We start from the raw sequence: 20,210 nt of genomic DNA on the forward strand, positions 1-20,210 counted from the left end.
ACCTGGCCATGATCCACTTGTACAGCCGCTGGATCCTTGTGTGCCCGAGTATTCTGTAACCGGGCTGACGAGACGTGAGACGTACGGATCCATATGCAGACTTTATTAGGCAGAGACGTGGTCGTACAGGCAGGGTCAGACAATGGCAAACAGGTATAATATGGACGAGACAAAGAGTAAACAGAGACAAGCGTGGGTCGACGATCAGCGTACTGAATCCAAAGGGGCGAGACAGGAGAGGTAATCCAAAACGTAGCAATAGTCCAGGCAGGGGAAAACACGATTAAACAAAGGCGAGGCGAGGCTAGGCGAGGCGAGGCAAGGCAAGGCAAGGCAAGGCAAGGCAAGGCTAGGAAAACTAACAGGGCTTTGTAGGGCAGCGATAATGCATACAATACTCGGCGACGAGGGAGAGAAAGTCCAGGGTTGAAATAGTGTGTGTGATTAGTGATGCTGTGTGATCAGGTGTGCGTGTGATTGATGCAATGAGTGAATGGTGACAGCTGTGATCAGTGTTGGATGATGGGAATTGGAGTCCATGTGATGTGTGGTGTGAAAGTCCATGTGGTGAGCGGGTGACCTCTAGTGGTGAATGAACGGGAGTGCAGACCAGATTCATGACAGGGAGATTGTGTATTGTGCATTCTGTTCAATTATCTTAACATTTGTCTTTCTGTGGCACTAATAATGCCCATACTTCAAGGAGGAGGAACGCCTATAGATTGCACTCTCATTCTGTTTGCTCTGTTTATCAATCATCGAACTTCAAAGTCATTGACACCACCTGCTCATTCTTGAAGTGAACTTTTATCTGTTTGGAGGAAAGGGTTTGGACTGCTGTCTTGAGCTGAACGCGACACGTCCAGTGTGCGACCGACTTTCAGAAACGCAACAAGAAAACAGTGCAGTGAGAATGACTGATATCACCAAAATAAAACATAGCTTAATTTAATTCAAATGAAAAAAAAAACTCATTTACAAATGCATCATCACACAATAGGTCTGTGCACAGCAAATGTAATGTGTGTTTAATGTAAGTTAAGCCAGCACATCATGACAACGCTCACAGCAATATTATTATTGTCACAGCGGCCCAGTAAATGTCATCACTTATGTTATTTGTGGCTTCCATCGTGACGTGAATATAAGTTAGTTAGTTTATTAGCCTATTTTTTTTTTTTCCGATAAGAGATCCCACAGTGGGCAGAACTTGTCGCAAAGTTAGAGATAACAAGGCCCGCCCATTTAGAGGAAAGATATTATTGGTCAGTTTTTCTGTCATTTGAAATTGTGTTCTCATTGATTTTCTATTGCTTGGCCCTCTGTAATTTCATAGCTGGAGGCTACACTACATTCAAATATGGAGAAAATGGGCGGTGTTCATTAGCTCGTTCACTGAATTTGAAGTTTATTTTCACAGAAATGTTATTAATTTTATTTAGATGATGATTTTCAAATTATGAATTGATTAAATAAAATTAGAAATTATGACTTTATTAAAATAATATTTAAAAGTGTATAATTTTAAAGAATTTACTTAAAGATTGTAAATATTGTTTTTTCAATAGTTTATTCCCTCTATGAGGGCCTAGAGGGCCCTAAGGGTTAATTTAATAGCATTTATAATTAAATCAATTTCATAAGTATTAGGGAAGGTCATTTGCGCGTGATCCTACACTTTGGCGTCTTTGTTTACATAGCGACGGAGTCTCCAGAATGTGCAGCGTTAAAGCCCTTTCACCCGAGCGCTGCATGTGCTAAACCTGCTCGGTTTAAAACATCTAGAGCTCACATCTGCGCTTTGAACACAAGGCTCTCCAGATGTAGGGCTGAATGGGAAAGTTATCAATGGTTTCGGTCTAGTAACTAATGATGAACACGCAGTTTGCAGGGAACAGTTTGCTTACGGTGAACTGTCTGACTTAAAGGGATAGTTCACCTAAAAATGAAAATTTTGTCATCGTTTACCCACCCACAAGTTGTTTCAAACTTGTAATAATTTCTTTCATCTGTTGAACATGAAAGAAGATACTTTGAAGAATGTGGGTAACCAAACAGTTTCTGGTCCCCAATGACTCTGATAGTATTTTTCTCTACTATGGAAGTTACTGAGGACCAGCAGCCAGTTTAGTTACCCACATTCATTCAGAGTATCTTCTTTTGTGTTCAACAGAAAAACTTTATGCAGGTTTAGAACAACCTGGGTAAATTATGACAGAATTAAAATTTTTGGGTAAACCATACCTTTAAAATGACAGACACATCCATGCATCTAAAGGTATAGGCATATTGTTTTATTAAAATTAGGATAGTCTGTTAATATAATAATTATATTGTGAAAAGGCTCTACAAGTTAACGGTATCTCACAAATCCTTCAGATTGGTCAGACTACAACTTCCTATAATTTAAATGTAATTCTTACTTATTCAACAATCTTCCATGATTATTCTTTATTGTCAAGGTGCAATTCCTTGGCTGGTGCCCCGTAAAATAGTATGACCAAAATTAAATATTGATATTAATATTAAAAAGCCATGAGACTGGTGGTGCTACTTAAATCTAACATCATTATATTTAGTGCTGCCCTGTGTGAGGCAATCTAACATCTGATATCACTACAGGCTATTTGCACTAAATGCAAATAGCAATTAATTCTATTTACACTAAGTGAAAATAGGTTTTCTGCTATTTATACTTAATGCAAATAGTGGCAATTATCTGCACTTCAGTATTGTACTAGTACATTATAAAACATTATGCAATAATAACGTATTGAGTGTAAATTATAGTTTTAGTTCAAATTATTAAATGGATATTGGGACAACAGAGCCCTCCCTACACCTACTCTAACCCTACCCCATACTTTGTTTAAACATTTTTTGATTATTTCCTTCATTTTTATTAAAAAATAAATGCCTTTCCTATGTGATAGGAGATTTGAAAGGGAGAAGAAAGAAACGTTCTGCAAAAGACGGGTACAAACTCGGGTCATTTGCATCAAAAAGCGCATGCTTTACCATCTATTAGGGGTGGCACGGTACATGTATTCGTACCGAACCGTCACGGTACGGACATCTCGGTTCGGTGCATGAGGCCTTACGACGAATACAGGCAATTCACCCCTAATCCAGAATGGGGCGCCCGCAGCAATGCAACGCTGTTTGATAACCGCCAGCAGAAGAACAGCGAATTCCATGAGCTGCACACTTGAAAACAAAGCCCCCTACACAGTGACCATGTGCTGATTCTGAACGCGTCTCTCACATAGACTGACAAGGGAGTAAACTTTAAAGGCTTGCACACTCAACTGTTTGCGAAATGGAGCTTTGTGCTCGTGTATCCTACCTCTCTCATTCGGCACAAATCCAAATATTCTGTAATATTTCCATATTTACGATGTAAAGTATCTGAATGTGAAACTTTTATTTATGTAAATGATAAGCTTTGTACTTCAGTCGCGTTCCAACAGTGACATCAGCGGGCGCGCTGATGTTTTGTTCACTGTATTTTGATAAAGTACCAACTCTGCTGTCAAGTTAGCAATGCTGGAACTGATGTGTTATTTGTGTGTGTGTGTGTGTGTGTGTGTGCGTGCGTGCGTGCGCGTGCGCTCTAGCACAATCACTTCAACTGTTTCCTTATACTAGCAGAATCAACTTTAAACACTTATTAATATAATAATCACTGTATAAAGGTCTGCTTTTATTTGTGTACACTCACAATTAAAACAAAACAGATTTATATAACATGTAATAATATTTAGTATTTTCACATCTAGATGTGAAAAAAATTGTAATTTGCACTACTGTCTGTTCAAAATAAATGAAAAAAAGTAGATAGTAGTAGATTTCTTTTTTTCCCTGTTGTACCGAAATCATATCAAACTGTCACCCCCGAACCGAGGTACGTACTGAACCGTGACATCTGTGTACCGTGCCACCCCTACCATCCATGCCACTGGAGCTGTTGAATGGTAGTCTTTTGTAGTGCTGACTAGCCCAATTACACATTGGTGGGTGGAGTTAGCGTAAATAGCCTCTGACCACTTGGCGGGCTATTTGCACTTAGTGTTAATAGACACTCCGTTGATATTATTTTTAAAGACAGTGATAATGAAGATCTAATCACTCTCCACTATTTACATTGTTCAGGTAAGTAATAAAAAAGCAGAGTTCAGAATATATGTGAATGACTTTGTCATTTTCTTTTCAGATGTCAACTTTAAAGGGGTGGTTGATTGCGATTTCACTTTTTTTAACATTAGTTAGTGGGTAATGTTGCTGTTTGAGCATAAACAATATCTGAAAAGTTATGACACTGAAAGTTCAATGCAAATGGAAATATTCCCCCGGTTTCACAGACAAGGCTTAAAACTAGTCCCAGACTAAAATGTAATTTTGAGCTGTTTCATCTGAAAGAAACTTGCACTGACTGATCTTAAAATATATCAGTGCCTTTGTTTTGTCTCAAGATGCACGCCAATATTGTTTTTTCTAAGGCATGTTAATAAAAATGACTTAAATGTCCTAATTGAACTTTTGCCTAATCCTGGCTTAGTCTAAGCCCTGTCTGTGAAACCGGGCCATAGTCTTTTAAAATTATGGCAGTTTAATGCCTACAAAAACAGCTCGTAGGGACTACAATGAGTTACTTCCCGGGTTTGTGACATAACAAACCCAGATAAACCCCGCCCCCGGGAACATGCAGCAAAGGGGGCGAGGCTATGTTGCGCTGCTTTAGAGAAGAGGAAGAGGAAGAGAAAACTAGGGGTGCACGTAAAAATCGATTCATATATGAATCAGGATTCTGTCTTCTAACGATTCTAATGGATTCACAAGTTTCAAAATTAATGTTCTAAAGCAGCGGTTCTTAATACTGTTCCTTGAGACCACTGCTCTGCACACGCTCTGCATCTCTCTCTCTCTCTCTCTCTCTCTCTCTCATTCTCATTCAGATCATCAGCTCAGCTCCAACAATGAACTGTTCCAATTATACACTTTGTGTATAGACAGATATTTTTCACATAGCTATGAGAAGCTTTAAACATGGACGCGTGTGCGGTTGCCATACTGTATTAAAGCTTTAATCAGGATAAGACTGTATATTAAAAGCTAACATAAGCAGAAGCATTTACAAATAACAGCGTATCAAAAATATGAGACAACAACAAACAGAAAACATACCATTAAGAGCCGTGCTTGCACAGGTTCTGCGCGATGCTCTTCACTAATATCCTCTGCATCTCAATCGGGCTCAAATTGATAAGCAATATAGATGACGCCATTGTTTACAATACAACCGGAGCATATGCCACTGAGCTGAGGGGCGGGACATTTAGACGCACACTCGGCGGTTTAGCCAATCACAACACACTAGGCCAGCTAACCAATCAGAGCCCATCATGTATTTCTGAGGGAGGGGCTTCATAAGAGAAGGAAATGATCAGCGCATTTATCAGAGAAGGGACAGAGTAAAGAATAAAGGTAAACTATGTGAAAAATAATGTTTTTTTTTTAAAACTAAGCATTAAAAAATAAACATAACACAAACACAATATCCATAAACCCATACCACAATCACGCCTAGAAAAAAACAGTCAACCACCCCTTTAATAGAGTATTCATACTACTCTTGGTTCACTCTTTAACCACAATGCACTTCTTAAACAGTTTCAGACATTTTCAGAGATGGGTAACAAACAGACAATTCTAAAGGAAAAAGGCTACACCCTGGTGAATGAACAGGAGAATATGTTCCTGGTGAAAAATAAAAGTGGAGATCAGTTTGTCATTAAAAAGCTGAAAGCTGACCAGGTATGATTGAACACTTTTTAAAATAAAATGCAGTATTTAAATATTTCAAGGTCTAGGATCAATTCTGATACATATGTATCTGTTTTTAGGAAGCTTTCTCAAACTTTCTCAAACAGCTCAGTCATCCACACATAGTTAAGCATGAGGAAATCATCACAGGTTGAAAAATACTGTCAAAATACCTTTGTATTTTAAATAATTTTAAAGCACACTGTAATGAATGTATCTGCTTTCAGACACTGACAGCTTATATCTTGTATTGGAGCACTGTGAAGGTGGAGATCTCATTCAGAAAATGGAGGAAACAGTGACATTTTCTGAGAATGAGGTATATTGGTAGATTTAGAGATGGTGTTATTTACTGTAACTTGAATATTCAGTAAAATTAATTCTTGTTCGCATAATGTACACATGGAGAAAGAACTTAGACATTTATCTACAATGTAATATTAGCTAGCATGTGGATGATGTAAACAAATTAAAACCGGTGCAACAAAAAAATATATTGATTTATAGTAACTAATCACCATATTAAAACAAGATATTTGAGGTTTATTGTAGACTCTATATAATTTTCTTCATTAGTTTAAAAAAAAAATGTTTTAAGCATGTTCCTTCCTAATTACACAAAGTTAAGAACCTATTAAATAAATGTTTATGTATATACTGAATATGAATTCCAATATTTGATGTCTTTCTCCATAGCTCTAAATGATAAGATACAGAACTGCTGCAATTTTATGTATTGACAGGTTCTGGACTGGACTGTGCAACTATGCATGGCTTTAAAGTACCTGCATGATCAACAGATCCTACACAAAAATCTGCAGCCCCAGGTACAAAACTGCACTTCTGACAGCACTGAAAATTGTGTTGTTCAGCTGATACATAACATGTTTAATTATATATTTTATGCATTTATCTAATTTAATTTAATATTACATCTGTTTCATTCTGGTCTGTGTGATTTCTAAAGACAATAGCACACAAAACACAAAACAAATATTATCAAATAATGATACATTTAAAATAATCTTTCATAAGGATTCCATAAGAGGCCATCAATTTTTGTAATTTTTCAATTTTGCAATCGCTTTTATTTCAAAGGAATGAGGAATATACAGTATATAGAGGGTTAAATCCAAAGATTTCTGAAAGATTGAATGCTCTGTTTTTAGACCAGTTACACCAATAGTGTACTAGGAAGAAGAAAAAAATGATGTATTTGTTTGTTTATTTGTAGACTTCATTATTAAGCGAAGCAAACGTTTTTATGAAATATCAACAATAAAAGAGCGCATGGTTTATCTGTTGATCAGATGCGTGTGAAAGTTGAGATAGTTTCAATAGCAACAGTAGACTCAGTAGCATTTCAGAATTAAACAATTATTTGAAGAAAAAAAACTTTTGCTGTGTCAAGATCATGAGAAAATAAAGTGAGAATACAAGAAAGAAAAAAATAATCCATGGCCTTTTAGGGCTTCTGAGATCACTGGATGATGACTACAGAGGCACCAGTAAAACACAACATAATATGTGTAGACTATATTTAAAGTCAAATTTTTGCAATTTCTAAATTAGTAGTCAATAAAAAATCATATTAATTAAGGATGTGAATAATCACCACAATGTATTTTAAAGTAATATTGCTTTTACCTAAGCTTTTAAATTCTTAGGAAACATATTTCTTTCTTATGGCAGAGCATATTTTTCACTGCATGTGGGAACATTCATCTTGGAGAGTTCAGAGCGAATTATAATTGGTACAGTATGTGCTTCATTAAATCAAAATGACAGAAAGTTACAAAATGAATAACAAAAAAAAAAAAAAAAAAAATTATATATATATATATACACACACACACACACACACACACAGTGGTGTGAAAAATGGTTGGCCCCCTTCCTGATTTTTTATTTTTTTGCATGTTTCTCACACTTTAATGTTTCAGATCATCAAACAAATTTAAATATTAATCAAATATAACACAAGTAAACACAACATGCAGTTTTTAAATGAAGTTTTTTATTATGAAGGGAAAATCCAAACCCACATGGCCCTGTGTGAAAAAGTGTTTAATAAAACATCTTGATGATCCCCAAGACTTTTGGGAAAATACTCTGTGGACTGACGAGACAAAAGTTGAACTTTTTGGAAGGTGTGTGTCCCATTACATCTGGCGTAAAAGTAACACAGCATTTCAGAAAAGAACATCATACCAACAGTCAAACACGGTGGTGGTAGTGTGATGGTCTGAGGCTGTTTTGCTGCTTTAGGACCTGGAAGACTTGCTGTGATAAATGGAACCATGAATTCTGCTGTCTGCCAAAACATCCTGAAGGACAACGTCCGGCCATCTGTTCTTGACCTCAAGCTGAAGCAAACTTGGGTTCTGCAGCAGGACAATGATCCAAAACACACCAGCAAGTCCACCTCTGAATGGCTGAAGAAAAACAAAATGAAGACTTTGGAGTGGCCTAGTCAAAGTCCTGACCTTAAAAAGGAGGTTCATGCTCGAAAACCCTCCAATGTGGCTGAATTACAACAATTCTGCAAAGAAGAGTGGGCCAAAATTCCTCCACAGCGCTGTAACAGACTCATTGCCAGTTATCGCAAACGCTTGATTGCAGTTGTTGCTGCTAAGGGTGGCCCAACCAGTTATTAGGTTTAGGGGGCAAGCACTTTTTCACACAGGGCCATGTCGGTTTGGATTTTGCTTTCCCTTCATAATAAAAAACTTCATTTAAAAACTGCATGTTGTGTTTACTTGTGTTATCTTTTATTAATATTTAAATTTGTTTGATGATCTGAAACATTAATGTGTGACAAACATGCAAAAAAATTAAAAATCAGGAAGGGGGCCAACAATTTTTCACACCACTGTGTATATATATATATATATATATATATATATATATGTGCAAATATCATGACCTGCACCATGCATTTCTTTTTCTGTAAGGTTTACTACAGTGAACATGACAAAAACTAATGCTCCCACACCTGTTGCACCTGAGATTTCAAGAGGTAAACCTTATGATGAGAAATCGTAATAAACGTTTTGCTATTCTCATTTACATTATTGATTGACATTGACTATACAATTTCCTACAGAACACTGAAACTCTAACCTTCATAATCTTTACAATTTTACAGTGAAATCTGGAGTTTGGGATATTTCATCCATGAGATGAGCATGCAGAAGTGTGATGTAAGACTTTAAGTTCAAAGTGACTGGCCATAATGCTGATCTTACTGATTTGAACCTGTGTTGGATGGCTGATTTGTTAACATTTTATGTTTATGTTCAAGCCCATTGATACAATAATTTAGGATTTAACCAACTATTTACCTCATAATTTTATTCCTCTTTAGTTTACAGCAAGCAGCACAATTGAGATTGTTAGAAAAAATTCTTACATGTTCCTATGAATCTCTCCCTAAGACCTTCTCCGATGACCTTTGCCAATTGGTAATTGACATATTTCAGACCGATCCAGCGAGGCGCCCATCTATCAGTGAGATTTTGACTAGGCCTTTTATCATTAAACATCTTTATGAAAAGGTGAGTTACCTCATTAAAATGTTTTGTAAAAGTAAAATGTATGAAAGTTAAACTCATGAAAGCAAGAATTAACAATGTTTCAGGCATTGACACTGATTTTAACCAAATGATATTAACAGTGGTGGGGGTAATGCATTACAAGTAATGACAGTTACATAAGCAGATTACTTATTTTTTTCAAGTAGCTAATAAAGTGATGCATTACTTTTAAATTTGCAACAAAATATCAGAATTACTTTCTCAAATATGTAATGCAGGGGTGTCCAACGGGTGTCCCGTTTTCCCCAGTTTTCTGTCATTATGTGGACGTTCAGTTTTTTTCTGTTATTTGGCCAAAGTATCATATTATGAAAGATTCAGCACTTCGCACGAGCTATTTGGCTGTGACTTGACAACATATGCTAGACTAAGAAACTCTTCTCCGCTCCTCAAATACAAAAAAACCTAAAAATATTAGCCTTTATAGATAGTGTTTTTTGAGTAAAGAAATCGCTGTACTTATTCAATCAACAGTTCTTTATTTACCTTCAGACTGCAAACAAGCTGAGAAGCTCCAAAATGCGCACCGCACTTCATTGACGAGAGAGGTGGGAGGAATAACGAGGTTTGACTGACAGTTTGAGGAGCCAATGGCGTTACGAGCTTTAGTGTCTGTGGCGTCACTTACTGATCCAGGATCAGTGATCCTAGATGTTATATTTCCGATTTGAGCTTGAGTTTCAGAATGCTTTCTTTGGATAATGTAACGTTAGCTTTTGTTGATGCTACCGCGCTACTTGATCAAAAAAAGAGCTTATCTACTGAAAAGCTATTTGATTCAGAAAACAGCGACGCTACCACCACGCTACTGAGAAATGTAGTTAAACTACTGCCCATCACTGCATTTCAAGCTTTCTATACATATACAGTATTTCTCATGCCTTTGAGGCAAGTATTCGCGCAGATTCGTGTTGTTTTATTTACGTATCTGTGAAGAGAGGTAACAGAGACGGTGTTTATTTTCTTTATTTTACAAAAGCATATTGTTTTATAGTTATTAGGACTATACACAAATAAAAGTAGACCCTTTGCAGTTTCAAACGATACTTTATTCTTATCTGTACGATCAAAGATGACAGCGTATTTTTAGTTCTTTTCGCAGTCATAAAGAAAACAGTACGAGACAGACCATACTGGTGCGGGCTTCGACCCCAGGGGTTATAGGAAATTCGTTCTTTTAATACTGAAGTGCACAGGGGAACCACAGCTGCCTCTGCCACGCCCTCACACCAACACTCCGAAAAGCTACTCCCTGAGCACTCTTAGCTCGTCAGTCTCTCACGAAGACGACGGGTAGAGCAGAACAGTTAACAACCGCTCGACTCCGAAGCGAAAAGCTGAATATGCGTTGCACCTGCTGCCTACTTATGCTCGTGCCATGACGAGCAGCAGCTGGATGAAATTATAGCATGCCAATGTGCATTGGCTCGTTTAGTTTACACTCAAAGTAGATTGGTCTCTCGAAGCGAGATCCCAATTCGTTGGTCACCGACGTAACTCGGAGTGACCGACTGAAAGGGAACTCTTAGCTGCTGCATTTTGAACCAGCTGGAGTTTGTTAATTAATCGCGCAGAGCAACCACAAGTAAGGCATTGCAATAATCTAGCCTCAAGGTCATGAACGCATTAACGTTTCTGCATTTTACATTGAGAGCATAGGTTGTTATTTAGATATATTTTTAAGATGGAAAATGCTGTTTTACAAATGCTAGAAACATGTTTTTCAAAGGAAAGATTGCTATCAAATAGCACACCTAGGTTCCTAACTGATGACAAAGAATTTACAGAGCAGCCTTTAAGTATTAGACAGTGTTCATGCAGAAGTTTTTGGTCTGATAGTTAACACTTCTGTTTTTTCAGAATTTAGCAGTAAGAAATTATCTAGTTTTTTACATCAACTATGCATTCCGTTAGTTTTGCAAATTGGTGTGTTTCATCAGGCTGTGAAGAAATATAGAGCTGAGTATCATCAGCATAACAGTGAAAGCTAACACCATGTTTCCTGATGATATCTCCCAAGGGTAACATATAAAGCGTGAAAAGTAATGGTACTGAGACTTGGGGTACTCCATACTGCACTTGTGATTGGTATGGTATCGCCGATTTTATTGCACAGATACTATTTAAACTAAACTGAGCTAGACAATGACATCTCTGAATTCAATAATGAAATGCCTTCAACTGAAAATTGAGTGTTTAATCTTATCATTATACATTACTGACACTCTATCCTCCAATTTGATACTGTTAAGTGCTTTGACATAATCTGTATTGTTAAAAGCGCTATATAAATAAAGGTGACTTGACTTGACTTATGATACCTCTTCATTCACTGCCATGAATTGATGGCGGTCAGATAAGTACAACTTGAACCATGCCAATGCACTTCCTCTAATGCCAACATAATATTTAATCTATTCAAAAGAAGCTTGTGGACAATAGTGTCAAACGCGGCGCTAAGATCTAGTAGCACTAATAGAGAGATACAACCACAATCAGATGATAAGAGTCATTTGTTACTCCATTTTTCTCTAAGAAGGAACATAGTTGTGATGATACTACCTTTTGTAATATCTTTGACAGAAAAGGGAGATTTGAGATTGCCCTGTAATTAATTAATTCTTCAGGGTCAAGTTGTGGGTTTTTTTATGAGAGGCTTAATAACAGCCAGTTTGAAGGTTTTGGGACATATGCTAATGACAGTGACGAGTCAATGATATTCAGAAGAGGATCTATGACTTCTGGAAGCACAGTTTAGATGGAATAGGGTGTAATATACATGTTGTTGGTTTAGATGATTTAACAAGTTTATACAGTTCTTCATTTCCAATTGAAGAGAATGATTGGAATTGTTCCTCAGGGGATCTATAGTGCACTATCCAATATGATACTGTGGCTGATGGCTGCATGGTTACAATTTTATCTCTAAAAGTTTCGATCTTGGAAGTAAAGTAGTTCATAAACTCATTACTACTGTAGTGCTGGGTAATGTCTGCACCTGCTGATGTTATATTTTTTTGTTAATATAGCCACTGTGTTGAATAAATACTTGGGGTTGTGATTCCCGCCAAGCAATATGAAATACCACTAGTTTTGTATGGAGCTGCGCTCCATTTTCCGGGCTGCTCTCTTTAGGGCGCGAGTGTGCTCATTATATCACGGTGTTGAACTCTTTTTCTTAATCTTCCTTAAGCGTAATGGAGCAACCGCATCTAAAGTGCTAGAAAAAAGAGAGTCCATAGTTTCAATTACATCATCAAGTTGTTCTGAGCCATTGGATATGCTGAGGAATTGAGATAAGTCAGGGAGGTTATTTACAAAGCTGTCTTTTGTGGTAGAGGTGATGGTTCTACCATATTTGTAACGAGGAGTTGAATTTACAGCTTTAGCTATATGGAATATACATAAAACTAGATAAAGATCTGAGATTTCATCGCTCTGCTGCAGAATTTCAATGCCATTAACATCAATTCCATGTGATAGTACTAAGTCTAGAATATGATTTCGACAACGAGTAGGTCCTGACACGTGTTGTCTTACCCCAATAGAGTTTAGAATGTATATAAATGCTGATCCCAATGCATCTTTTTCATTATCAACATGGATATTAAAATCACCAACAATTAGGACTTTATCTGCAGCCAGCACTAACACAGAAAGAAAATCAACAAATTCTTTAATAAATTCTGTTTGGTGCCCTGGTGGCCTGTATACAGTAGCCAGTACAAACATCACAGGGGATTTATCATTAACACTTGTTTCTCTGGATAACGTTATATGAAGCACCATTACTTCGAATGAATTATACTTGAAACCCGACCTCTGAGAAATACTGAAGATATTGCTATAAACTGTTGCAACACCTCTCCCTTTACCTTTTAGCGCGGCTCATGTTTATAACAGTAATCTTGGGGAGTACACTCATTTCAAATACTGTAATCATCTGGTCTTAGCCAGGTTTCTGTCAAACAAAGCACATGTATTTTATGGTCAGTGATCATATCATTTACAAAAGTGCTTTTGAAGAAAGGGATCTAATATTCAATAAGCCAAGCATCATTTGTTTATCTGTATTATATCTGTTTTTTATTTGCTGAACATCAATTAAATTGTTATTCTTAAATTGGACGTTTTTTTGTATTTTTCTAATTCGGGGAACAGACACAGTCTATATAGTGTGATAACTAGGTGAAAGGGTCTCTGTGTGCTGAGAATTAACTGACTATTGTGACGTGAGGCAGCTAGCAGATGGTCGGTTTTAGCCAGTCTGTCTGCTTCCTGACCTGGGCCCCAGTTAGTCAAGTGCAAACTCTATGAGTTTTGGACTGTGCAAAGTGCAAAGACTATGTGCCATATTTCTAGAGAGAAGAGCGGCACCACCCCTGGAGGGATGAAGACCATCTCTTTTCAACAGGTCAGGTCTGCCCCAAAAACTTGTCCAAGTGTCTATGAAACCTGTTATTCTGCGGGCACCACTTAGACATCTAGCCATTGAGTGACGACAGACAGACCAGAGCATATTACAGTGTCTGACATCATACTTGCAAGTTCACACACCTCTTTAAAGTTATTTTTAGTAATCTCTGACTGGCACAGTCGAACATTATTAGTGCCAACGTGAATAACAATCTTACTGAATTTACGTTTAGCATTAGTCAGCACTTTTAAATTTGCCAGGATGTCAGGCGCTCTGGCTCCCGGTAAACATTGGACTATGATGGCTGGTGTCTCTATTTTCACATTCCATACAATAGAATCGCCAATAACTAGAGAACTTTCATCAGGTTTATGAGTGGGTGCATTGCTAAGTGGGGAGAACCTGTTTGATGTTTTGATCGGAACAGAAGAGCGGTGTTTTGACTCGTGTCTACGCCACCTCACAGTTACCCAGTCACCCTGCTGCACGGGCTCTGTTACCGGAACTAAACAATGTACAGGACTCCCTGAGCTAGTCGCATCCAAAGCTGCATTTACAGCCCTCACATTCTTACTATCCTCAATTAAAGTTTGGATGCGTGACTCTAGTTCTAAAATCTTCTTTGTCGGCCTATTTTTCTGAATTTATCACATGTGAATCCCTTGCTGCTGACAGAGAAATCTACACTATGGCAAGGTGACAATGCAAGGAGAAGCCATTATTCACCGTGATTGTAGAAGAATTCCGATTCACCACAGTTGTTTGATGAACTCGTGAAAACCGGAAAAGAATGAAAAGAAACAGCGAGACAGAGAGAAAAGAAGCGGTAGAAAATGCGAATGGAGATGCGATTTACAAGCTAATAGGCTAGCGGAATGCAAACGTGCAGCGCTCGCAGTTTAAATTAAAAGATTAAAGGCAGACGATGTCAAATTAGTTTGGTAGATCAAATCAGAAATATGTTGAGAATTAAATTATACTTTAGCGATTTAAACAACAGAGAGTGATAGTAAGGTAGAGATTCCAAAAGATAAACAAAGCTACATGGAGCTACAAACGCACTCGGCAGACAGGAACAGGAAGCAATCTCCAAATAGGAAGTGATCTCCTCCCCATTTTCATTCACACATTCTCATTCAATATTGAGGAGACATTGCCTCCCTAGCCTACTCGGAGAAAACGCCCCTGATATATATATATATATATATAGGGAGAAGCATCCGACCTCCATCGAACCTGCACAGGGTTTCTACAAATATGAAAAAATTTTAATACCGCCTTATGAAATTTAAGACCTAAACCTCTGATGGAAATACACATTGTTTTACATACATATATGTAATATTTAATGGTTAAATGCGAAAAGAAAACAAAATATCATCGCTGTCATAAATGCTATTTATTATTACGATAAAAAAAAAAAAAAAAAAGTTCGGTCTGTCCAGTGATTGTAATGAGTCACTCTGTCACACTGGATAAGACCCATCGAATCTGAATTTAAGACTTTTAAGGACCCGTGGACACCCTGCCTCAACACTTTAAAAAAAGTTTGGACACCCCTTATGTAACGCAAGTTTATTTGTTTTCCCATTTATTCATACCTCGGCCATTTATTCACTGCCACCTCTCCTGTTTAACTTTTGCTGTGAAAGGGCCTTTACAGTTGTCAAAAATATAACTTTTTGTTATTAAAGACAAATAAGCAAGCCCAGCCTAGGTGGCAAAACTAACATAATACGTTACTTTGCTTTAATACAATAAGTAACACAATATTGTAATGCATTGCTTGTAAAAGTAACTTTCTTCAACACTGGATATTAAACATTGGATATTAAACTTCTCCCAACCCCACCCCAACAGAGCAAAGAAACTATTGAAGAGCTTTATAAGACTCTAAGTGAACTAAGAGGCCTGGCTGATGATTTGGAGAGAGTCCATTTCAACACAACCGTCAGCAGTCTTGCAGGAGGTGTAGTAGGATTGGCTGGAGGAATCACATCTGTGGTTGGAGCTATTCTCGCTCCTTTCACTCTTGGAGCGTCTCTGATAGTGACGGGAGTGGGAATCGGTGTAGCAGTCGCTGGTGGAATTGCATCTGGTGCCAGCAACATAGCAAAGGTGGTTAACCAGTGTTCAAACCGCCAAAAAATCAAAAGGATGATAACAGAGTTCCAGGAAAAAATTACCTCCACAATTTGCTGCATCCAAAACATCTCAACAGCATTGGAAATGCTAAAACTAAATTGTTCCACAAGCAATGAGTCTTTTTCAAATGCACAATCTGGGGCGCATGCTGGAGCTCAACTTGGACGAGGGCTGGGAGGGATTTCAGAGCTTGTACGTTTAACTCAAGTCGCAAGTGTTGGGAGAGCTGCAGCTCAGACAACAAGAGCAGTTCATGTGGCTGGAGCAGCAACAGGAGTTTTGGCTGGACTTTTTGTAGCTGTTGACGTCTTCTTTGTTTTTCTTGACTCTAGAGAAATTTACAACATCCGAAAAGCTTTTGGTTCAAGACAGCATCAGCAGAAATCAAACTACTCAGAAAACAATTCCACTAGCAACCAAATTGCTAGTTCTGCTGACAAGTCAGCCAATACTCTATCATCACAAGACGAAGAGCTGAAGTCTGAGACCATGAAATTTGTGAAAAAAATAAGACAAACAGCAGATGAACTTAAAATAATTCTAGATAAGCTACGAGATGCAATACACCCAAAACCTCAAAAAGAACAAAATGATTGCTACTTGTTTGGTTTACTTGTGTTTTTGTTATATGTGTTTTTTATATTCACTGAATACTTTTAGCAAATTCTTTCTTCATCTTAAAGGACATCAAAGCACCACAACACACAAATCCACTGCCTTGTGTCTCCATAGTTACACACAAACCAGAGCTGAAGTCATGAAAACATGATATTTGTGGAAACAATAAATACATTAAACGATACATTAAGAGACACTATACATCAAAATCCTGATACATGGCACAAATAACTAAAAATTATAAGTGGTAGCAGCACGTCATAGATATATGTATTGACTAGTACAGTATATTCTGAGTTTTCATGATAAAATGTGAATTAATATTGCTAGTTTGGGTAACACTCAAAGAAAGCTTCTTACAAAGCAGGTCAGATATCTGTGTATTTTAATTATGAGAAAACTCTCCAGTTACTTGCATACATGGCCGTAACCAGGGTTTGAACATTAGTGAGGTATGGGGTGGGGTTTAGGATTGTGCTTGAAGTGGAAAAAGACGTGCGGTACTCAACACACATACCCCAATTTATGTATTTATTTATTTATTTAAAGGGGTTATCGGATGCAAAATTCACTTTACAAGTTGTTTGAACATAAATGTGTGTTGGAAGTGTGTGTACACATCCATCCTATAATGATAAAAATCCACCTAGCGTTTTTTTTTTTTTTATCCCTATTTTAAAATCCCCTTTCTCAAATCAGGCTGTTCTGAGATTTCTGTCAGAATGACATAGTTCTGCACAGGCCGATACTGCTTATCGATATCGGTACTTATCGATACTGTTATCGATACTATTTGGTGCAAAAAGATATGATGTGAAAAGTTGTTGAAAATTTCATTAGTTATTTTATTAGTTATTAAAAAAAGTTATTTTATTACTGCTGAACTTTGGCAACTGTATTAAAGTTCTTCAGTCAGGAGCAGGGAGTTATTTACAAATCATTCAAGATCCAACCTCAACTACAGAAGAAGTGAGTATAAAGATTTTTCATGAATCTTTACAAATCGCCTTTCCTAATAATGTGCTAGTTAGCCAGTTTCGTGGCTGAAGTTTACAGTCTGCTCGTCACCCCACGGAAGAGAGGGGAGGGGTCAGCAGAGCTCATTAGCATTTAAAGCAACATGGACTAAAAACAGCTTGCTTGAAACAGAGATGATTTTGACAGGGCAAAAAAGGTGTTTTTTTACACTACCATTGAGAAATTTTAACTAAAGTATGTTATAGACTTTTCATTAAGACCCTAAAGAATCATATCAACTTATGGAAAATGGGCATCCGATGACCCCTTTAAATAAACAAATAAGTACTTTTTAATTTTCATAATTCACAATGTATGTATAGTGCCACAATCAATCAATCAATAATTAAATAAATGTTTTCAATACAAATAAGCACGAGTCAAGCTGCGATACCAAACAGGACCACAAGGAGACGCCAAAGACCACTAAACCTCCTGCCTTGATCCATTCAGAATCGCTAAACCACTGACCAAGGCATAATCTAAAACACCTTCAGCCAGTCTCCATTATAAAACACTATTTAAAGCCAGATACACGCTGAAAAGAATAATTTACTGACATCTGGACATAAGTCACTATTCTCTGCATTAGCACTGTTTTGAACTTACTGTTTGAATTCGTTTACTGGATCCTTTAAACTTTCCAGGAGTTTACAAGTTTAAAGGGGTCATATGATGTTGCTAAAAAGACCATTATTTTGTGTTTTTGGTGTAATACAATGTGTTTATGTGGTTTAAGGTTCAAAAAACACATTATTTTCCACATTCTGTACATTATTGTTGCTCCTTGAGAAGCAAGGTGTGCTCTGATTGGCCACCTATCCAGTGTATTGTGATTGGCCGAATACCTCAAGCGTGAGATGGAAATGTTATGCCCCTTACCGTACTGTGATGGCGCGATGAGACAAAAACAATAAAACCCATTATAAATGAGGCATTTGTTGCATACAGTGGGGACATAATTAGTGGTTATAATAACTTATACTGTCTTTTTACACTGTCTTTTGCCCAATTTCATAGAAACAGCCTTTGTGCACAGCTGCCATTGTAGGCTAGTCTCCCAGGTTCAGGAAATAGTCCTCCGTAAAATGCGCTGCACACACTCTAACTCTGGAACATTGTAAATACAACTTAACCACTGATTTCTAGTTGTGTCCTCTTTTGGAAGCCCAAACAAAGTAGTTTCACTTTCACAATAAAACACACAGCGTCTCCAGGACATGGTGCCGGCGGCAGCAACAATACTACAGCGAGAATAATAGTTCCACCTCCTTTCTTTGTGTATACATTTGGGCGGTGTTATGCAAATCTTCCCACACAGTGACATAGACATGTGGGGGTTTGTTTAAATGAGGCGTTTTAGGAGGGCGTGGACGAGTCTTAACTTTTATAAAGAATATCTCTTTGGGTTTGAGACTTTAGTCTTTAGTGCAACTTTAGGGATCTTATCTATGATCTTATCTACTCCAAAGAGAAAGGAAAACTTGAAATCGCATCATATGACCCCTTTAAAATGATGTGATCACAAAAAGCTGCTTCTTTTAATTTTTAAGGTATTGATTTGTTATAATGTACTGATTCAAATTAGTAATCAATAATTCATTATTATTCTACCTCTCCTGACATGCTCTCATGCCCCACACAATGACTGAAACCGACTCCTCTTGCATTCATTCACATGATTTGTCGAGATGAGAGGTGAACCCGCCTGGTAGTTATTTATATAGTTGCATTTCTAATCACCCAGACACTGACACTGGCGCATTTACTCTTGAGTACCGTCAACATGTCAGAAGTGCCGGTACGCACAAAAAGTGCCAGTACTCTAAAGACTAAAATATAGACCAGGGATCTCCAACCCTGCTCCTGGAGAGCTACCGTCCTGCAGACTTCAGTTCCAACCCTGCTGCAACACACCTGTCTGTAATTATCAAGTAGTCCTGAACAACTTGATTAGCTTGTTCAGGTGTGTTTGACTGGGGTTGGAGCTGAAATCTGCAGGATGGTAGCACTCCAGGAGCAGGGTTGGAGACCACTGATATAGACGTTTACTGCTGCTTACCGACCCACTTCAAGCACTGGCCATAATAACCCCTACAAATACAACTCATTATATGCACTATAAGTTTAAAAGACATGTATCTGTTTGTGAAAGATGTTTTCTCTGCTTTGGGGGGTGGTGGACATTGTTAAATTACACCATGTTTATTGAATCAAAATTACTTTACTATAGGCTGGGGTGGATCATTTTATCATTTGTTTATTCATGCAACAATGTATAGTTTTCATTCGTAAGCCTTGCTGTATGACCTTTTAAATGTTGTAACATGATGTTGTGAAATGTTAACTACTATACTGAATGACATAGCATAGCCTTCTTCATTGCCAGTGTTTGCATATTTCCAAGGGCATAAACATCATTCCAAAAGTGAGGGGGGCAGAAATGTCAAACGTAATACCAATTTTTCTGACTTTTTGTCTAATGGACAATGTTTTTATGTTTTATATTTTTAAATAAATCTCTTACTTTTAATTGCTGGACAATAACCAATAATTTGTATTCTATAGTATATTTTCCTAATGACAATTTTATG

At 37.4% G+C, this 20,210-nt stretch overlaps 1 protein-coding gene across 1 annotated transcript; it reads left to right on the plus strand.

Moving 5' to 3' along the window:
* Positions 1–5,688: 5,688 nt before the first annotated feature.
* Positions 5,689–16,641, plus strand: LOC131534204 (uncharacterized). Its single transcript, XM_058766931.1, has 7 exons — positions 5,689–5,814; positions 5,904–5,973; positions 6,051–6,142; positions 6,567–6,650; positions 7,516–7,577; positions 9,191–9,380; positions 15,697–16,641. The coding sequence occupies exons 1-7, from the start codon at positions 5,689–5,691 to the stop codon at positions 16,639–16,641; spliced, it is 1,569 nt and encodes a 522-aa protein (XP_058622914.1).
* Positions 16,642–20,210: the final 3,569 nt, after the last annotated feature.

The sequence above is a fragment of the Onychostoma macrolepis genome, chromosome 03 (genome assembly GCF_012432095.1).
Source record: "Onychostoma macrolepis isolate SWU-2019 chromosome 03, ASM1243209v1, whole genome shotgun sequence".
In the NCBI taxonomy this organism is placed as follows: domain Eukaryota; kingdom Metazoa; phylum Chordata; class Actinopteri; order Cypriniformes; family Cyprinidae; genus Onychostoma; species Onychostoma macrolepis.

Bases quoted from the DNA above. Each gene is read 5' to 3' on its own strand.
- LOC131534204 (XM_058766931.1), top strand. From the start codon at position 5,689: ATGGGTAACAAACAGACAATTCTAAAGGAAAAAGGCTACACCCTGGTG. The intron at 5,974-6,050 runs GTTGAAAAATAC...ATCTGCTTTCAG, and splicing joins GCATGAGGAAATCATCACAG to ACACTGACAGCTTATATCTT. The intron at 7,578-9,190 runs GTACAGTATGTG...ATTCCTCTTTAG, and splicing joins TTCAGAGCGAATTATAATTG to TTTACAGCAAGCAGCACAAT.